The 18,810-nt window shown below is 38.6% G+C and overlaps 1 protein-coding gene across 1 annotated transcript in view; it reads left to right on the top strand.

Annotated features, from left to right (window-relative positions):
• adamts6 (ADAM metallopeptidase with thrombospondin type 1 motif, 6) overlaps positions 1-18,810 on the top strand; it is a 101,558-nt gene that overhangs the window by 9,115 nt on the left and 73,633 nt on the right. The window contains exons 6-8 of the mRNA XM_006627029.3: positions 306-389; positions 2,710-2,855; positions 13,535-13,578. Coding sequence (XP_006627092.1) covers positions 306-389; positions 2,710-2,855; positions 13,535-13,578 — 274 coding nt within the window. The remainder of the gene's footprint in view (positions 1-305; positions 390-2,709; positions 2,856-13,534; positions 13,579-18,810) is intronic.

Below are 18,810 nucleotides of genomic sequence, written 5' to 3'. Positions count from 1 at the left end.
TTGCTTGCTTATTCTTTCTGAAAGTGATAATAGTGAAGTAGTAATGAAGAGAATGCAGAGGCCATTTCTACTCCTTTTTGTGCAGATCCTGGTTGAAATAATTTAAAAGTGAATTACCTTTGGATATTTAAAAGGCATCTGATTTTGTTGTATAATGGAGATACATTAAGAAATGGGAGTTCTGACCTTGGCTTTGTCAGTCTACTACAACTTCATAATGTAATTTCCTAGAAGGGTAAAATTGCCAAACAGTGCAGTGTTTATTTTGTCTGACTTTGTGTCTTTTCTTCTTTTCTGGAGGTCAGGTTGCCAAACTTTACCGTGATTCCAGTCTAGGAAACGTTGTGAACATTATTGTCACCCGCCTGATCGTTCTCACTGAGGACCAGGTAAGGTCACTGTGATTCACTTATTCCAAGGACCCGATGCCCAAAACTCTTTTTATATGTTTGTGATCCTTTGTTTTCAGTTTGTTCGAGGTTAATAGTTTTTTATGTGTAAGAGAAAACTAGGATTTTCATTCAGAACTAGACTAGAACTAGTTAAAAACATTATCTCCTACTCAAGCGTTCACTCCAAAACCTGTGATTTTAAATAAACAGTTTAAGGATGAACACAATTTTGCTGAAACAAATATCTTAAGTTTGAGGTATTTAAAAGTGACATCAACAAAACACTTTGGGAACTCAGAAACTCTGTGGAGGTGGAAATACACCATTAAACTTTTTTGAGGTGTTTGTGGTGTTACAATGGATCCCAAGCTTTCCTTACCTCCAACATATTTCATTAATGCCATTTTAGCTAAAAGTGTTTATGTGTACACAGATGCACATTGTTTTCAGCTCGATCTGGAGCCTGGACTCATGCTGGGTGAGTACTTCACTGACCTCTGTCCCAGAAAGTTCTGCTCAGTTCAAACTGAAATCCCATGGGCAGAATCAACTTGTCTCACATCTCCAATATGTGTTTGACCTATTTATCCACACTGAATCCCATCTGGAAATAAAAACCTGTGAGGATTGCTTCAGTTGCTAACATGGTTATCTCCACTAAAGAGAGATGTAAATGTTGCATAAAAAATACTAATGAACTTACCTGAGATTTACCCATGATTTCTAGTATCTATTTTTGGGCACTTTTATTGTTTTTACAGGACAGTTGAAAGTTGTTTCATGGAGTAGGCATTAATATAGGCTTTGCATACCATCCAAAGCAAATAGGTTTTCTTGTATGATGTGGAATCAGTCGCTTACTGAATCAGTCGTTGGGCTTTGGTCCCAAAGTCTAAAGGCTGTTAATTGGCATCTCTGAATTGAACTTGCTTGTGTGACCTGTAATGGTATCCTCTTCAGGTCGTAGTCCTTGCCTTGCTCCTGTCCTGTAGCTATCAGGTCATGTAGTATAGGTCGACTGCAGTCTTTTTGAGGATAAAGTGGTCATTGAACGTTGAATGATGGAAAGGTACTTTTACTCTGGAGTGCTCAAAATACTCACATACTGTATACATATACCAAATACTGGTGGTGTTTTGTAGGTAACTGTACCAAAACGCTTGGTTAGACATACAATATTTCTACACTTAATTATGCCAACAGGGTAAGTGAGAACATAAAACACCAGATCCTTCAGGGAGTGTGACTAGGATGCCTGTGTTGTAGTACATGCATTTCACTTCTATACTTATGCAGACCAAAGCTGGTTTTATGCTGGAAAAGTTATGGCTTTGACCAAAGGAGCATATCTACGGTTAAATATCTTCTCTTTATGTGTGAGGGGCCAATCTGGAGCGAAGGTGCAGAAGGGTTATTATCTCCTTCCTTGGATTTGGCCTGCATCCTCCATTAGCCTGGTGGCTTCTCGGCCCAATCAATACAGGACATATAATAATAATAATAATAATAATAATAATAATAATAATAATAATAATAATAATAATAATTACTTACACCTATATAGAGCTTTTCTGGACACTCCATTCAAAGCGCTTTACATGGGGACTCCTCTCCACCACCAATGTTCTGCATCCACCTGGATGATGTGACAGCTACCAAAGTGTGAACAGTCTGCTCACCATACACCAGCTGTGAGTGGGGAGGAGAACAGAGTAATGAAGCCAAATTGATAGATGTGGATGACTAGGAGGCCATGAGTGGTAAAGGCCAATGGGAAATGTGGCCAGGACATTGGGGTAGTACCCCTACTCTTTTCGAGCCTTTTTTATACTGTAGTGTCCCCATCACTATACTGGAGCATTGGGACCCACACAAATCTCAGGGTGAGCACCCCCTGCTGGCCCTATTGACATCTCTTCCAGCAGCAACCTTAGCTTTCCCAAGAGCTCTCCCATCCAGATACTTACCAGGCTCACACCTACTTAGCTTCGGTGGTGAGTTGCAGGATGATACAGCTGCTAGCATTTGACTTAAGAACAGAGGTGATGTTGAGAAGTGGACAACAAAATGAAACATGTGTTGTTATTTAAATTAATGCTTTCCTTTAAGTTTAGGTTATTTTTGTTGAGTTAACTATGCACAAATGTTTAGACTCGGTTAGCAATCTGAAGTCTAGAACACTAAGCCTGAGGTAAACAGGGATTGCTCTCCTAAAACCATTCATTCTGTAAATATCCTCTAGTTGCCTTGGGAAACTTAATGACTGGGAACATTGCACTGCTTATTAACTCTACCTGTTCTGTGGGTTCTGTTTCAGCCAAACCTGGAGATAAACCACCATGCAGACAAGTCTTTGGACAGCTTCTGTAAATGGCAGAAATCTATCCTCTCACACCAAGGTGACGGGAACAGCATTCCAGAAAATGGGATCGCTCACCATGATAACGCTGTTCTCATTACGAGGTAGGATGTGGACATTCGTTAATGCATTCATCTTTTAAAAAAAAATGCATTCCAAAATTTGTATGCGTTTACTGACCTCTGTCTGAGAGTATCTCCGTCTCATCTTGATATTGTTCAAGAATTATAGATTATAAAGTATTTTGAAATATATGTTTAGCAACGTTAATAACGAGTATGCACCAGTTCTAAGGTTTAGAGTTAAAAAAAACTAAATTTGCCCTGCGCTGTTAACTTAGAGAAAAATAATTTATCTTGGCAAACTGTTAAGGATTGTAAAATAAACTGATTGACTTTCCTTCAGACAAATTAAAAATACTCACAAGCCACGAGAAGCTCAAAAATGAACTATTGCAACCATCAATTCTCTAACCTCTTAAATACTCCTAACAGAATCTGGAAGGTATGTTAAATTTATAGAACACAAATTACCCTCTCATTTGCTCTTTTGCCCTCGTTTTGCCTCTTTTCAAACGGGGTGATACATCAGCTCCTAACTGCTACAGACCTCTATCCATCCAAAGGCCTTGCCTTTCAAAGTTTATAGACACCTTTTTTACAATCCATTAAGCTACTTTTTATGTTTTAGACATAAATTACATTTAATCTAATGTGTAGTCTGGTATGTAATATTTCTGTCTGAGGATGTTTTACTGCAACCTGAATAGTTCTTGATAATATTATAATGGCTTTCAACAAAAATCACACGATTTATATAATGCCTATGATACTGTGGTATACTCCTGGTTTCTCATTTCTTCTGAAAAAATTTTATTGGTCTTAATATGAACACACTTGTATAGTGTCTGAATTGCTTGGCTTGCACGTTATATGACTTGTGCAGAATTCAATTTTTTTCACAAGCCTTTTGCATTACTGAGACAGTCCCAAAAAGTTTGACCTTACACCATCTTATACTCCAGTGGACCCACTTCGTGGTAACCTGCTTGCCAAATTTCTGTGATGGATATTTCACATACTGGATATTTGCAATCTAGATAATATTCATTGTGTTCCATGGTTCAAATGAACTGATTTCCAGTTTGTGATTTCATTTTGAAAAACAAGCCTATAATACTCAACAGAAGCACACAACTGACAATGAACTGAAGGTGTCATCGTTTCTCTGGTATTTAGATTCCGGGTATGTATCTTAGAGAAGTGTCCAGTTGTCACTTGTTCTTCAACACTCATTCAGTGCTAAGCATGTTTGATCGTTGATTGGTCTTTTGAACTTATATTTTGTCAGAACGGTCTTAAATTCTCACATCTTTCCCGTGACTAAGGACAAGTGGTGTCCACCAGGTGTTTTTGAACAATCTAGGACTTAGCTAATTAATTTGTAACTCTATTTCCATAGAAGCCATATGCTGTTGATGCAGTGAAATTTCAAATATATAGTCACTATACAGCATGGTGGCTGGTACCTAGTGCCTGAACTCCAGGGTGCTGGGATTGATTACAAGTCCTGTGTGGAGTTTGCAGGTTCACCTAGTTTTCCCATGATGCTGTGATTTCTTCCCATCTTTCAAAGACAAGCAGGGTAGTTTGTAGTTTTGATTTGCTTACACCTACACTGGTAGGGTTGCTCTAGAAAAAATAAACCAAATAAAGTTCAGAGTACCACATGGCCTGTTCTCACTGATGGCTTTTCTTTTGCCATGATAACTGTGGGTGTAATTATCAAAGTAAATGAATCTAATTCTGTATCATGTTGTAGATAATTATGGATCCCGTATGAGCTGTACAGAATCTTGTTTGTGCTTAGATACTGTACGTATATATACATTGGCATGATTTTTGCTATGGACTGGTGTCCCATCCATGGTTAACCCCCCTTGCACTTGTTTCTTGCCAGATCTGGCTTCATTTCCCCTGTGACCCTGAATTGGAATGTAGAAAATGGATGGATGTAATTCTGAGTAAAGAGCAGTGTTAACTAGCCCATTTACTTCATTGCTAGGTGTGTGAAGTGTGCAGTGAGGATTGCAAAAGATGAAAAAGGCTGTTTTGCTTTCAAGCTCTGGAATTATTATTTTTCATCCAAGTCCATTTACATTCAAAATAGTTACTAAATTATATTTCTAAATTATTTTTTTGTGGGGGGGAGGGACTCTGAAAACTTGAATAACACTTCCTTGTTTCGTTTTAAACAATGGAATGGGAGCAGTGTTGCTCAGGGAAATCTGGAGCTATTTTACTTGTGATACGGTGTCCTTAAACATGATAAGGGTGCATTGTTGTCTCTGTCTTTGAACCAGCTCTGCTGTGGTCAGGGCATGAAAGCGCAGCTGTTGCTATAAATTGAGATTGCCGTGAACTGGAGCTTGCTAAAGTTTTGTGCTTTTGAACAAAAGGGGGCACAGATCAGATTTGACAGGGCAGAATGGTTTTGTTAAGACCTTGTAACATGGCTGCTAGTACAAGAAAAAAATGATAGGTTTTGAGTTATGTTTATATTTCTGTAATTAGTTCCTTCTAGACATAATTTGTCACTTGTTGGTGTGTTAGAATATGACCAAAGGGAAATGGTGCTTGATGCAGACAGACGAAACACTGTGTGCTGTTTAGCTAAAATGAATATTGTGGAATAATGCATAACAAGAAAAAAATTAAGCTCGGCTATTATTTAAGTTTGGGTTTTGTATCAGATTCTGGAACATTTCCAATTTCTTTTTTCCAAATGAGGACAGGTGGACAATATGATACAATTTAATCCAGTATATCTTTAGTCCAATTAATTTAATTTCAGTTCTCCAAATTGTTGAACTACAAATTAATGAAAGGAACTTTTTATAAAACTATAAAGTTGGCATCATAGAAAACAGGTTTCCAGACCCCTAATAGCAACAATCTTATTTTTGCTTGCAAAAAAGTAGCATTTTAATATACAGTCTAAGATTAATCATGATTATGGTTTGTGAAACCACCGGAACATCCCATTTCCTCAAAGATGTGCCATAATAAATACAGGGATGGTAAGGGACACAATAGTTTAAGCTCTTGTACCTGCTGGGTCCCCAGAAGGAAGACGTCACTCAAAACAGATTTGGTGTAGAGGTTGTCACACTTGTGACTGACCAAGAAACCGCAGAAAAAATTGCATTTGTTGCTTTATCCACAGAGGCTGTTTTCACTCCATTGAAGGTGTCCCTGAAAATCACAGTCTTTGACTGTTTGTTTTCAATTTTTTTTTTTAGTTTTTTTTTATGGCAGCATACTGTATATCACACAAGCAGAGCCTTCCAAAAGTACTGGGACAGCCATGTCGGAAACAAACAAGCGGTTTTTATTTGTGATCATGAGCTTAATATGAATATGTATATTTATTTTTGGATAATTTAATGAGTATGTTTGATTATATTAGAAACAAGACAGGTTCCAGTGATTTCAAGTTACTGAAAGTATTGGGAGTAAACGTTACAAAAGTCAATATTTTGCTTGCATATGTCTTTCATGCAATAACTTCATGAAGTCTGCAACCGATTCAGCTCTTTTTGTAATCATTTGAGATACTTTGCCAAGCTTCTACAGCAGACACATTGAGTTACTGTCTATTCTTGGGGTGTTCTGACTAATGTTTTCTTCAGCATGCTCAATTGGATTTAAGTCTGGAGATAGACTTGGCCAGTCTAAGATTTTCCGTTTGTATTTTCTCCTGAACTCCCTGGTTGCTTTGGCCATATGTTTTGGATAATCGTCATGTTGCATGGTGAAGCACTGACCAATGCACACGGAAGGCTTTTCTTCTGCATAAGCAGTTAAAATGTTTGTAAATGTCAGAATTGCCACCATTAGTGTAGTCAGTAAAGATAAGGCAGCCAATTCTGGAGGCAGAAGTGCAGGTCTAATTCATGACACAACCTCCACCATGATTTAGTGAATCTTCTTAGGAGAGTCTGTTGTCCCTTTCTTACTCCTCATAAAATTAGGTTTTATGGCCAGGTGACACCAAGATAAACCATGTTCCCACAAATGTAATTGTGAAAAACACAATTTGGACTTCACTATTCCAGTGCTTAATTAGGACATTGTTCAAAATGTTGTGGGTTGTCACTACTTTGTTTTCAGTCTTTTACATTTGTAAATACTGGTAGTGCAGGTTCTGGTGTAGATGTCATCTTCTGCTGGTTTACATTTAAAGCAAGTTGAGCTTTTATTCTTAAATGGCTCCATGATTTTTTATTTTTTATTTCACATTGAATTGGTTTCCCATTGATTTTGCTTCTTATACTGTACATTTTAACATCAGTCAACGTAATACCAGTGTCAGCAGCAGAATTCCATATGCACTTATGATTGGCATATTACTGCCTCATCTCTTTATCTGTACATAGTTTCAAAAGTTTTTTTAGCTGTATTTTAGCTGTTTTTTGTTACTGTATCTTTAAGAAAGATGGGGGATTGGAAACTTTCTGTTAAACCTACTGTAGGAGGGAATTAAATAAAAAGGTCAAAAAGCAGAAGTAAAAATAATTCTAAATGTAAATGTACAGAACATGAAAGGCAAGCTTTATGGTTTCTAACCCCAAGGCTTAGGAGTGCTGTTATCTCCAGGTGCACAAAGTATGGTTGCTTCACCAAAATCACCTGGTACCATTGTTAGTGTTTGTACTGCTGTTAATGCTTAGACTATTTGCTGAGCAGTGGCATTGATGAGGTGAGGCAGGTTTTAGAGGTAATGATTAAAATGCAGGCAGGTCATCGGGATTGAGAAGCAAGACTTCACCAGTCCTCCCTGGTTCCTTTCCTTTTTGGTAGAGGAGAGCTCTGATGGGCCTGTGTTGCTAATTTTCTTTTCACTTGATTTCTTTAGAGATCAACTGGATCCCTGACCCAAAAGTTATTCAGTTTAGTTGCCGATGCCCATTCCCTAATAACATTGCTGTCTTTCACGTGTGACAGGGGATATTTAAAGATTTTCACTGAAGAAGCTGCCAGGAGGATACACTCCTAAAGTCTGTGAAAAGATCAGGGTGATTAAAAAGCAAAGAGGTTTACAGTGCTCAAAGGCTTTCGTTACCAATCAAGATGCTACGTGCCATTTCACAGTGGTTTGAAGTCCTGTAGGAGTAACATTTCTGATGTAGTGTGGGTTTCAAATGGCTTGTTTTCGCTACACTTAACTGTGCAAAAGACCCACGTACAGTACATCATCTTTCATTTGTGACTAATGACAACCTGGGAATGAAGTACAAAGGATGGGGGATGTTTATTTAAATTTTTTAATCCATGATCTTATTTGTCCAGCAAATCCTCAGATTCAATATATGTGATTCAGAATTTCTGACGTGTTCGGATTTTCTTTTATTGCCTGCCTTTTCAGTTTGTGGCTGGGAGAACAGGACTTGGTTGTTTTGGTTCTTCAATATTCCCATTGCAGAAATTGTTCAGGTTCCATGAATTGTTCATATAAAATGGTCTCCTGTTACCTCATTTCTGACATGTTGCATATCTTATTGTGTTTATTCTGCGAGATTCTCTGCTGATGTTTTAGGCCACATGCCCAGAAAACAAAAACACATCTCCTGAAAAGGTTTCTCAAGACTGAATTGGAGGAAATGAGATTCTACCAGTGTTCCAAAAGCTGACCATGTTCTGTACTCCCACTCCTTACCATCAGCTTCAGAGCGCTGTCTGATGCCTCTGTACTTTATTTACACACTTTCTGTAGATCAGCTTTAAGGAAACCATCTTAGAAGCTGTCTTCATTGGAAAAATCCAAATTGAAAATTATAATCATAATTGCAGCAAACATTGTTTTACAATTACCATGTTTCTCAGTGCTCTAGAATCTTAAACAGAAGCCATCAACAAAAGAATAATTATCTGAGGTTTATGAGAACACATAATGCATATGCATAAAATACATAGGTTTAATTTAATTGATTACAGTAAAATGAAATTAGACATTAACATAAGACCACAGGCTTCAGGTTAAATTAAGAATTTCAGTTCTGAAGTCTTAGGATAATACTAAGAAAACTTGCTTGAATGAAATAGATCTTGAAGCTCAGTGGAATTCATCGTGGGGAAACTCATTCTAGAAGAAATGAAAGTGAATGGTTTGTTGAATTTGCTATATCATGTTCTGGGTCTATGATAAACTACTGTTCAGTTCTCTGTAGTTTGAGTGACTAGATCTGGGCATCGCTGTATGGCAAGAGAAATAGGTGATTGGGGATGTTCAGCAATGGAAAAATTAGGTTATTGATTTACTTCATAATACAGAGAAACATGTGATGAGCCTAATTAAATGCATTGTATAGCCAGTCAAGGTTGTGCATTGCTTAAGGTTTTGTGGCACTGGAATGATGCTACATGTGGATTTAGGTTATATTACTAGCCTTAGACCTTGAAAGGAATCCATTTGGCCCGTTTGGTTGCTAGTACCTCTTGTCTGGAAGCAGATATTTGAAAGAAGCCAGGGTATCGGCTTTGGCAACATGGCTCGTCTGTGTACGTTTGGCGTATTGTGTGCATTTGATGTGTAACACTTTCTCAAGAGAGTCTCCTGCTTTGACTCCAGTTTTTCAATACTGGTTCGGGTGCTTGCTGTACCTACCTATTTTTTATAAAATGGTTTGTGGAAATCTTTCATGGTTTGTCTTTCTTATTTGTAACTTGGACTGTTCTCCTTGCTTTTTGTAGATATTTCACTTTACAAATCAGGCCTGGTTAAAGTCCAGGTTTAAAATGCTGGCTTGTACTTATTAATGAATCTTACTTTTAGAAATACTAAACATTTTTGCCACTTGTATATAACTGAACAGCTTGTAGTTTTTCATATGCTTAAGTCATGCCCATTGTAAAATCCGGAATCCTCTCCCAGCATCACTCAAAGGCTATAAAGGGATAAAGAATATTATGTTATTTTTTTATCGGTTTCCTATATATTCAATGTGAATATCTCCTCTACTAGGTGAGTTTAGTTTTGTCTTAAGACTAATTGTGAGTCTACATTGCATTTGTGTACATAAAAGTCATGCGTGACCCAATATGGTCTCTGCAGAAAGTCTCCATGTACTGTACCTTCGTTGTATCGCACAAAGACATATATCATGATTAGGTATCTGCCTAGTGCTGATTTTCTTGTGATATAACAATACTTCTTTTGAAAAATCAAGCAGTGGGAAAATGAAATGTTAATCAAAATAAATAGGTCTGTAATTGAAGTTAGGCAGAGACAGTTTTGAGACTGTGCCTCATGGTTTTGGACAACAGCCACTCAACTAAAATTTAATTTGGTCTGTCTGTAATCTTTAATAGATTAAAAACCTTCTAGCTGATGGGATTACTCCTTTCCATTAGGAAGGATGATGTGTTTTAAAAACTCTAAAACTGTTATAATAGGTTTTTGTGGCACTTAAATTTCACTGTTGCTTTATTAATAAATCATCATAAGTGCAGGAAAAACATAATTGGGCCTTTTTTCGTTGTTGTGATGATCTTCTTGCATAGTTCAAAAGGTTGAACTTAAATTCTAGTTTTTAAACCAAATACTCAGATATTTAGTAAGCATTTCCGTCCCAATCTAGTTAATCTTTTACATTTGACTGTGTCTGTATACACAGATAATTTACAGTTTTTCTTTGATGGCACATTGGTGAAAGTTAATGTTTAATGGCATTTGTTGCAACTTCTGTGATGAACTCCTTAAATGACCTTATCATAAGTTTTCCATCCATTATTGTATTCAGCTGGGAATTTGCTTTTGTAAAATAAAAATGCTTTTGTTACAGGTTGTGAATAATGTGCTCCACTACTACAATCTACTGAGGTTTTTAAAAAACGTAAAAACGTAAAAACAGAGTTTGCAGAAAAGAGGAGGCTGCTGAGAGGATGCCCTTTGTTTGGTTTTTAGTAACTTAGCAGTTGGTCCAAAGATATACAGTACTCCAGCTAGTTTCTTGCAAGAAGTAAGGATATGAACTTCAGCTATATGGATCAGACTAACATTGGCAGTAACTACTGTAGGTAAACCGGCCATAGCATGGGGCAGTGGTCAGAGGTCTGGACCTGTATCTGGAAGGTTGTAGCTTTAAATCCCTGATGAGAAGCTGCTGTTCCCTTGAGTGAGATACTTCACCTAAGTTGTTCTAGTTTAATGCCAACAAATGAATAAACTGGATGGAATTTATTTTGCACGTCAAAGCAAATAGAGTTTTTAGCCTGAATTTAAAGCACATGCACAATCATAACCTAAGCCTTTTTGATGTTTTGCTACCAGAGACCCTATTCTAACTAACACTGCAAGTGTACCAAGAACCCCGAGTCATCAGTCTCAGGCGACAAACTTTCTCAAAAGAGCGAAAAGACTGCTGGCTACAACACGAGCCAATCAATTTGCTCCTCATGTTGGGACACGTGACACAAACAAGAAAATTAAAAAGCTTGAATTGCCTCAGTGGTAGTTTTTTTAAAACTGAGATGATCAAAAGCTGATTGTTCTGCTGAGGTTAATGTTAAGTGTTCATATTTTCTGGATATTTTAATGATTGCATTTTATTTTTACTTGTCACTTTCTAACCAAGGGTGTTTTTGTCTCTTAATTGCTTTCTTTGAAAAAATATAGTTTGTTCATCATTTTCTGAGAAATTATCTATGGTAAAAGGAGACAGAGTCATCAGTGAAACCTTTGTGTTTTTTAACACAAAACAAAGTGAATAGATTAAAGCCCAGAAATTACACAGACCTTTTCATCCCATCAGCCTTTTCAGTTATGATGGAGCACCCATTTTGCAAAGTAATGAAGAGATAAAGAGTTTAGATAGATTGGAAAGATTGAAAAGAGGCTCAAAATACTCTATATATTTACAGACTATCCAAGCTAGTAATTGAATAATTGGATAATGCGCAGCACACCTTGTTGCTGTGCTGCAGTCTTGTATATACTACAGCAAAGAGTGTGTTGCAACTCCCTTAACGCCATCTGTCATTAATAAGCTTGGTTCAGTGCTTCCTTTTAAAATAACATTACTTTATTTAGTTTTTCTTAAGAAGTTATTTCTGACTGATGAAGCCACAGCATTTCTTTCTTTAGTGGTCTTTGCTTTCAACAAGATTACTTTGTCAGTACTCTGTCCACAACTGTAAAAAAAATACCAAGGCCTTTTTCCAAAATGCAGTTTCATCTTTGTGATGTTTCATTTAGCCAGGACGCAGTGACATGCTGTGCAAACGATTTCCAGAGATGCGTGATCGTGTCTTGGCAAGCTGTCGTGTCAGTTTTTCTCTCCATTCTGAAAGAGCTTGCCGTTGTTCTACGACACTTCTGGTACGTGGAGGTGTATTCTCCAGTGGGGAATGAATCTTTTTCTCTCTCGGAGCCGAGATGGGTTCTCCTGTCCACAGAATGGAAACTCCTAGCCTGTAAGCTTGACATTTGTATCTGGGTTTTGCTGTGTTTACCACTGACTAAAAAGTACTTGGCTCCATCTTTGGTTTTATTTATGAGCTATGTATTCAAATCCCTTTTCAACAAAGCTAAACATAATCTGGAAATTAATATTTTGTTTGTTTCTGTAATTTAGACTATAAATCCAACAGTACTACTGAGATTGCTTGTTAGAGTACACAGGGCAATAGTCCTGGCCTTCTCTGGACGAAGCCAGAGCAGTACAGTTGCATGTGTATGTATCAATGTAGTAGTTCTATTAATCTACTATTTATATTGCATAACTTGAAACTAAGACAGCTTTATTGGTGGGTTTCTATATCGCTTTCCTAGGGCCTACAAATGATAAGTACATAGTGTCTAACCTGATAATGCTAAGTGACTACAAATACTTGCAATCGCCTCCAAGGAAGACTACCTCTGTAAAACTCTTCTCCCTTTTGAAGTGATAATTTTTCCTCCTAAAATCATGAATTTATAGTTATAGTGGAATTTATAGTTGCCAATATATTTACCTCAAAGATTGGTCTGTATGTTTTCTAATGTGACTGCTTGACAAGCTTCTTCTGCTGCTTCTCCTGCAAGATTTTTTGATTTTGTTCGGCAGGTGTCTTCTGTTTCGCTCATTGTCCATCCCTGCAAGTTTTATCAAAAGAGTGTAATAATCAGATTTAAAAAAACGCTTTACATTTAAAGTTCAGAATTGTGCTAGAAAACTGCAGGGGAGAGAAAAATGCTGTATTTTCTTCATTTATACTCATGACCATATGCACCATGATGCAGTCTTGAACTACTGAATAATGAGATAATCCGCTTTTATATAGCAGAATCAAAATCTAAATTGCTGCAGAACCTGTGAGAAAACCATGAGAAGCAGAAGCCCTTAAATGTTAGTGTCCTGCCCTTTTCATCTCTCTTCTATGTAAAATATAATGTGGAAAGACTATCAGTCCTTCACAGAGGATGCTGTACAGCCTTCACAAAGTATCGTAGTACAGCAGCCATTTACAAAGATACGCTTGTAATGTCATGTCATGAACTTGGATATTATTCTCAAAGATGGCAGGTGTCCTTAGGCCTGAAGGTGTAGAGCCTGTTGAAAATCCTCTGGTTACGGTTTAAAACAGAGGGCTGAAAGTACCGCCACCCCAGCTGGGCTTCCATAATTATACCTGTCATTGTCTGCCAGCTGGGGACCTCCGAGCAGGAGAAGAGAAAAGCCTGTCTGTCTGTAAGAGGTGCACTGTTTCATTAGCGCTAAGGCTTTTGTTTTCTCCATTCACAGGTATGACATCTGCACTTACAAAAATAAACCCTGTGGGACCCTTGGTGAGTGTGAAACTTTATCTTGTATTATAGAACAAGTGTTTTTTTTTAAAACAAATGTGTAGAGTTCATGCCTTTTCAGGTGCGTTAGTAAAGCGAGCTGAGTAGTCCCTGTGCTTTTAATATTTTGTTGTTGGCTTTTCTGGGACAAATATGGACACCCCTTACAAGCTTGCACTCTTAATACTTGAAAGCGAAACATGTGCAAGGAGCTCTGAAGGTCGATAAGTATGACCAACAGAGCTTCTCCAGCCCTTGTGAACCAACTGCCTTGGGTGCTACTTAGAGGCCAAACTCAGCCACAGATGCTTTTGTAATGATGAATCAACCCTGGTTCATTTTTTTTTTCTCATGAGTATACTTTAAAGGTTGGTTACATTCCCACGGGAATGTTGAAGACAACCTTACATTTTCTGTAGGTCACAAGCCAAGTTTGGTCACTTGGCACGGTTTTGGCCTGAAGCTGGGTAAGAGACGAAACGAGAGCTCTGACACGGCACGCAGCGTGCCAGTTGACCAGCACGGCCCTCTGGGAGTCTGTGTTCCATTTTAAAACAATGTTAGAGAAATCTCTTCATGCTTCTCCATGTCCCTCCCAGCGGAGGATTTTTAGCATCTGGACAAGTGAACAGCTGACATTAGTATGTGGTGAAGCGGTTTGTCCTGTGGCCAGAAGGCACATGATCAAGTTAGTGACTGACATGGGGATTCAAAGCTTAAGCTACTCATTTTCCCATTCTTAGCACTAACTATAAAACAGTGGCTATATATAGAGTGCGCTAAACGTGTGGGGGAAAAAAAGCATTTCCCAGTTTCTGCTCATTATCATTTGGATGTTTAAGCTAAGAGATATTTTTCTGTCTTTGACAGAAGGGTTTGAGAAACACCCTGAGTCCACAGTGCCCTGACGCACAGGAGGCAGCAGCAGTGCAGAATCTTTGGGTTGCCTGGGTAGAGGATAGGCCTAGCTAAAGAACTAGGTTGTTCAAAAAGAAAACGGAACTCGGGAAAGATTATAGGAAAGCATACTTTCAGGGTGGAACGTTCATTCAGCAAGCAACGGGGAACTGACTTGGTTGTATTTATGTTTGGTAAAATATTGACTACTTTTATTGTATGCTTCTGATTTTGGAATCTTCCTGAAGGTTTACATGCCTTAAAATCAATAGTCAGTAAATGCTGTTTTGGCCAGTTAAATATGTTACTTTGCTGAACAGTTACCAAAGATGATATGCTGTTTTTTTTACCCAGACGTGTCACTCTGATTGCTCCAGTAAATACCCTCCCTCATTAACGAGAGGTTTAACGGTTTGTCATTGTGCCAGCAGCCATATCACCCTGCAACTCACAACTGGCAACCCACTGAAGCTAAGCAGGTGTGAGCCTGGTCAGTACCTGGATGGGAGACCTCCTGGGAAAAACTAAGGTTGCTGCTGGAAGAGGTGTTAGTGGGGCCAGCGGGGGGCGCTCACCCTGCGGTCCATGTGGGTCCTAATGCCCCAGTATAGTGACGGGGACACTATACTGTAAACAGGCGCCGTCCTTCGGATGAGACGTAAAACCGAGGTCCTGACTCTCTGTGGTCATTAAAAATCCCAGGGCGTTTCTCGAAAAGAGTAGGGGTGTAACCCCGGTGTCCTGGCCAAATTTCCAATTGGCCCTTATCAATCATGGCCTCCTAATACTCCCCCTCTATGAATTGGCTACATTACTCTGCTCTCCTCCCCACTGATAGCTGATGTGTGGTGAGCGTTCTGGCGCACTATGGCTGCCGTCGCATCATCCAGGTGGATGCTGCACATTGGTGGTGGTGGAGGGGAGTCCCCATTACCTGTAAAGCGCTTTGAGTGGAGTGTCCAGAAAAGCGCTATATAAGTGTAAGCAATTATTATTAATTATTAATTATTGTAAAATGAGAAAATGTTATCAATTGACTTATCTGGCTAACTAAAGTATTGAATAAAAAATAATTGATTAATGTAATAAATTAAGAGCAAACCAGTAACAGTTGAGAACCTCACTTGACTAACTTGATTACCCAGTTTTCACCTCTTCTCGCAAAAGAGTTTTTACACTGTGCTCCTGACTGATTTATTTTTGTTTTTTTCTCTGAAGTGATCTTCAGCTCCTGTTTTTTTCTCCTTCAATTGTCTTCCAGTAAATATATGCATTTAAGCACAACCTTTACATTGCGGATTGTCATTATAATGTTCCTGAGCGCCTTTTCATTCCATAACAGGCACATTGAGAAAATAAACTGCTGCTACTCAGACATTCCAGCAAGTAATTATGGGAGGGAGATGACTGTTATGACTACTAATTTTCCAGCATCCCCTCTCCATCGAACACATCAGATGTGTTGATCTGCTCAACAATGTTAAGAAATGAACACTTTAAATGGTGACAAAGTACACCTAAATGCATTATGGAAACAGTATGGAAAATCATCCTCTTTTTGAGTATAAATAGGGGTTTCAGGGCATATCTGTCTGCACAGTTAACAGCTCAAGATTGGTCTGAAACCGGAACTCCAGGTGGAACGATATATCTTAAAAGTAATATCGCAACTCCAGGGGTGGCTTGACAGACTGACCACATTCGTCAAATTCTCTTGTTTGGTTTAATTGCACAGGCATCTGCTTGGCTTCCTTGATTTTTTTTTTCCCACAGGGTCATGATCCTTGTTCTGTCTGTGGCGGCTGCTCTCAGCCCCAGGCCAGAGGGTTATCCAGGGACACAGATGACCTCTTGTGTAAAGGACAAACTTGCAAACAAAAGCCACTTTCTGTTTAAGCCCGCACATATGCCTTATCCGTAAAGATTCTACAGTTCCCCCATTTGATCCAGGTTATTGTTTCTGCAGTGGATGCTAGGTTTTAAAACGTTGGCTTATCCAATGTTGCTGTGCTCCCGGGGTCACCATTTGATTGTTGGGCGGGATGGCCAGCGAAGTAACATTTCGTTTTTACCAATTTGACTTGAATTCCTAGAAAGGACAGGGCGCATTCCCCCCCCCCACTTGCTGCCATGGTAGCCGTTGGAGCCTGTGGGCTTTTGCCTTCCCCACCTTGTCATTCAGCCATGCCTCCCCCCTCCTGGCTTTCTCATTTCACTGAAAGGTTACGGTTTCCGTTCTTTCCAACTACGACGAGCACTTCTCCTGCATTAGCACCTCTTTGAATGCTCATTATGAAGCATGACGTTTTTCCCCGTGAACGACTTTTCCCTCAGCAAACCAATGTGGGACGTGGCCCTGCTTGTGGTTATGATAACACGCGCTCGAGCCTTTTGTCTTCTTTCTTGCTTCCCTTCTCGTTGAACGTTTTCACACCACGTATGTTATATTTCTCATGTGTGTGTGTATGGAAATGGAAAGAAAGCAGTTCACACTACAACTTGGTCATTCCTCTTTTTTTGTGGGCACATTCCAGTGCCTGCTGATAGACTGGAGTTGGGAATACATTAATATCTGTTTTGGTGGACAAGGCAAAAATGGGTTTGGAGTTGCCAGCTTCTCCCACATAGGTACAATATACATGACTATAGATTTGCTCACATACAGTACATACAGTATATAAATAGTCCATGGATTTGTTTTGGATCTATTAAGATTAAAAGCATTAAGTATTTTAAATATGGGAATGGACCCATCTACTGTCAATTATAGCCAAGCTCTTACAGACCATGCCATGGGTTCTTATGTGACCAAGCAGTTTCTACAGCACAGTTACTTCCTGTAGCACAGTGTCCCTGGTCAGCATTGTGGAGTATAGGTTTGGAAATTCTGGACCAAAGTAAAGAGTGCCACCTACTGGTCCTCCAATAGACATTGCGTCAGAAAGTGTTATTCACACCTCACCAATTACGACGTTTTGATTGGTAGAAAATAATATATATGGACTTTTTCACATGAATGTTATTAATAAATATGAGGACAAAACCGAACATTGTTATACAGTATGTGAAATAATTCAAATTTTTTGGAAGCACTTTTTGGCAGTAGCTTGGCAGTCAGTATTTTTTAAAATATCTCTGCCAGTTTACACAGTGTGATGGTTTCATTTTTGCCTGTTATTCCTGGTGAAGTTCTTTTAGTTTGTTAGGGTGTATGTCTCTGTATACATTTTCTGTCTCTATATCAAGTTTGAGTGGCCCAGCAATTATCTTTCTTCTTGTCGTAGAACTTCAGTGTGGCTCTGGCTTTGTGCTTTGGATCATTTTGCTTCTAAAATGAGTTTTTGAGCCAGTTTTAGATTGCCTCAAGTAGGTTTTTCTCTACAGTTTTGCCTGTACTTTCTCCCATTTCCCCCCCTCTGTCTTGACCAGCTTCTCATTCTCTAGTGAAGAGAAACACAAGTGAAGTGACAGTTGGAATGGTCTTGGATGGGTGATGTAACACTTCACCTTCAACAAAAAAAGTTTGATTTTCGTCTTGTCCAGCTACAAAACCTAATTTCCATACTATCAGACCTCTTCAGCTTGATCAATTTAGATCAGATTGTGAAGATTCTCAATACAATGTCCTGCTTGGAAGTGCCCTGGAAGTTTCCAGTGACCACAAAATGTGGCAGCTTTGCACGGTGGTGGATACTGAGTGACTTGCACCTTGTGGAACCTAAAAGTTAGTTGAAAATGAAAAAAGTCAGTGGCGGGTTTGTGACAAACCCCATATGGAGGTTGATTGGGACAGTCTTGTCATAAGATCATTTTTCAATAGCTGCAAATGAAGGATTTTAGGAAAAAAAACTTTTAATTAGCACATTTATTCTGTTTGGTCACTTTTTTATTTTAGAAGTTTCAGTGAATACGATTGTGGTTGAGCTATAACAGTTTAAAACATTGGCTAAGGACCTGATTTTCCTGAGCAAAATCCCATGTACTCTCCAGTTACAAATTTGCTGTCCAGTGGGTGGTCAGCCCATGAAGTAAAGTAGGCCTGTTAATGGTTAATTTATGAAATTATTTGTCACTACTACAAGACGTTGTGCTAGTTTTTTTCTACCGCTTAAGTGTTTGGAAAATTTCCAGTCCACCAAAATCTACAATCTAACCGCTTGTAACAGAGTACAGAGAGTGAGGTACAGACTTACTTTTGTTAGAGATTGTATTTATTGTCATTAAGAACCAAAGCTTACTAAATGTTATTTTTTCAAATTATATAGCAGTCCTCTTTTTCCAAATACCCTGTAGAAATCGAAGACGACACTATCTCGCATGAAGAGTAACATTCCAACA

Source organism: Lepisosteus oculatus, chromosome 3 (genome assembly GCF_040954835.1).
Source record: "Lepisosteus oculatus isolate fLepOcu1 chromosome 3, fLepOcu1.hap2, whole genome shotgun sequence".
NCBI lineage: Eukaryota > Metazoa > Chordata > Actinopteri > Semionotiformes > Lepisosteidae > Lepisosteus > Lepisosteus oculatus.
This window is presented reverse-complemented; position numbering and strand designations above follow the sequence as displayed.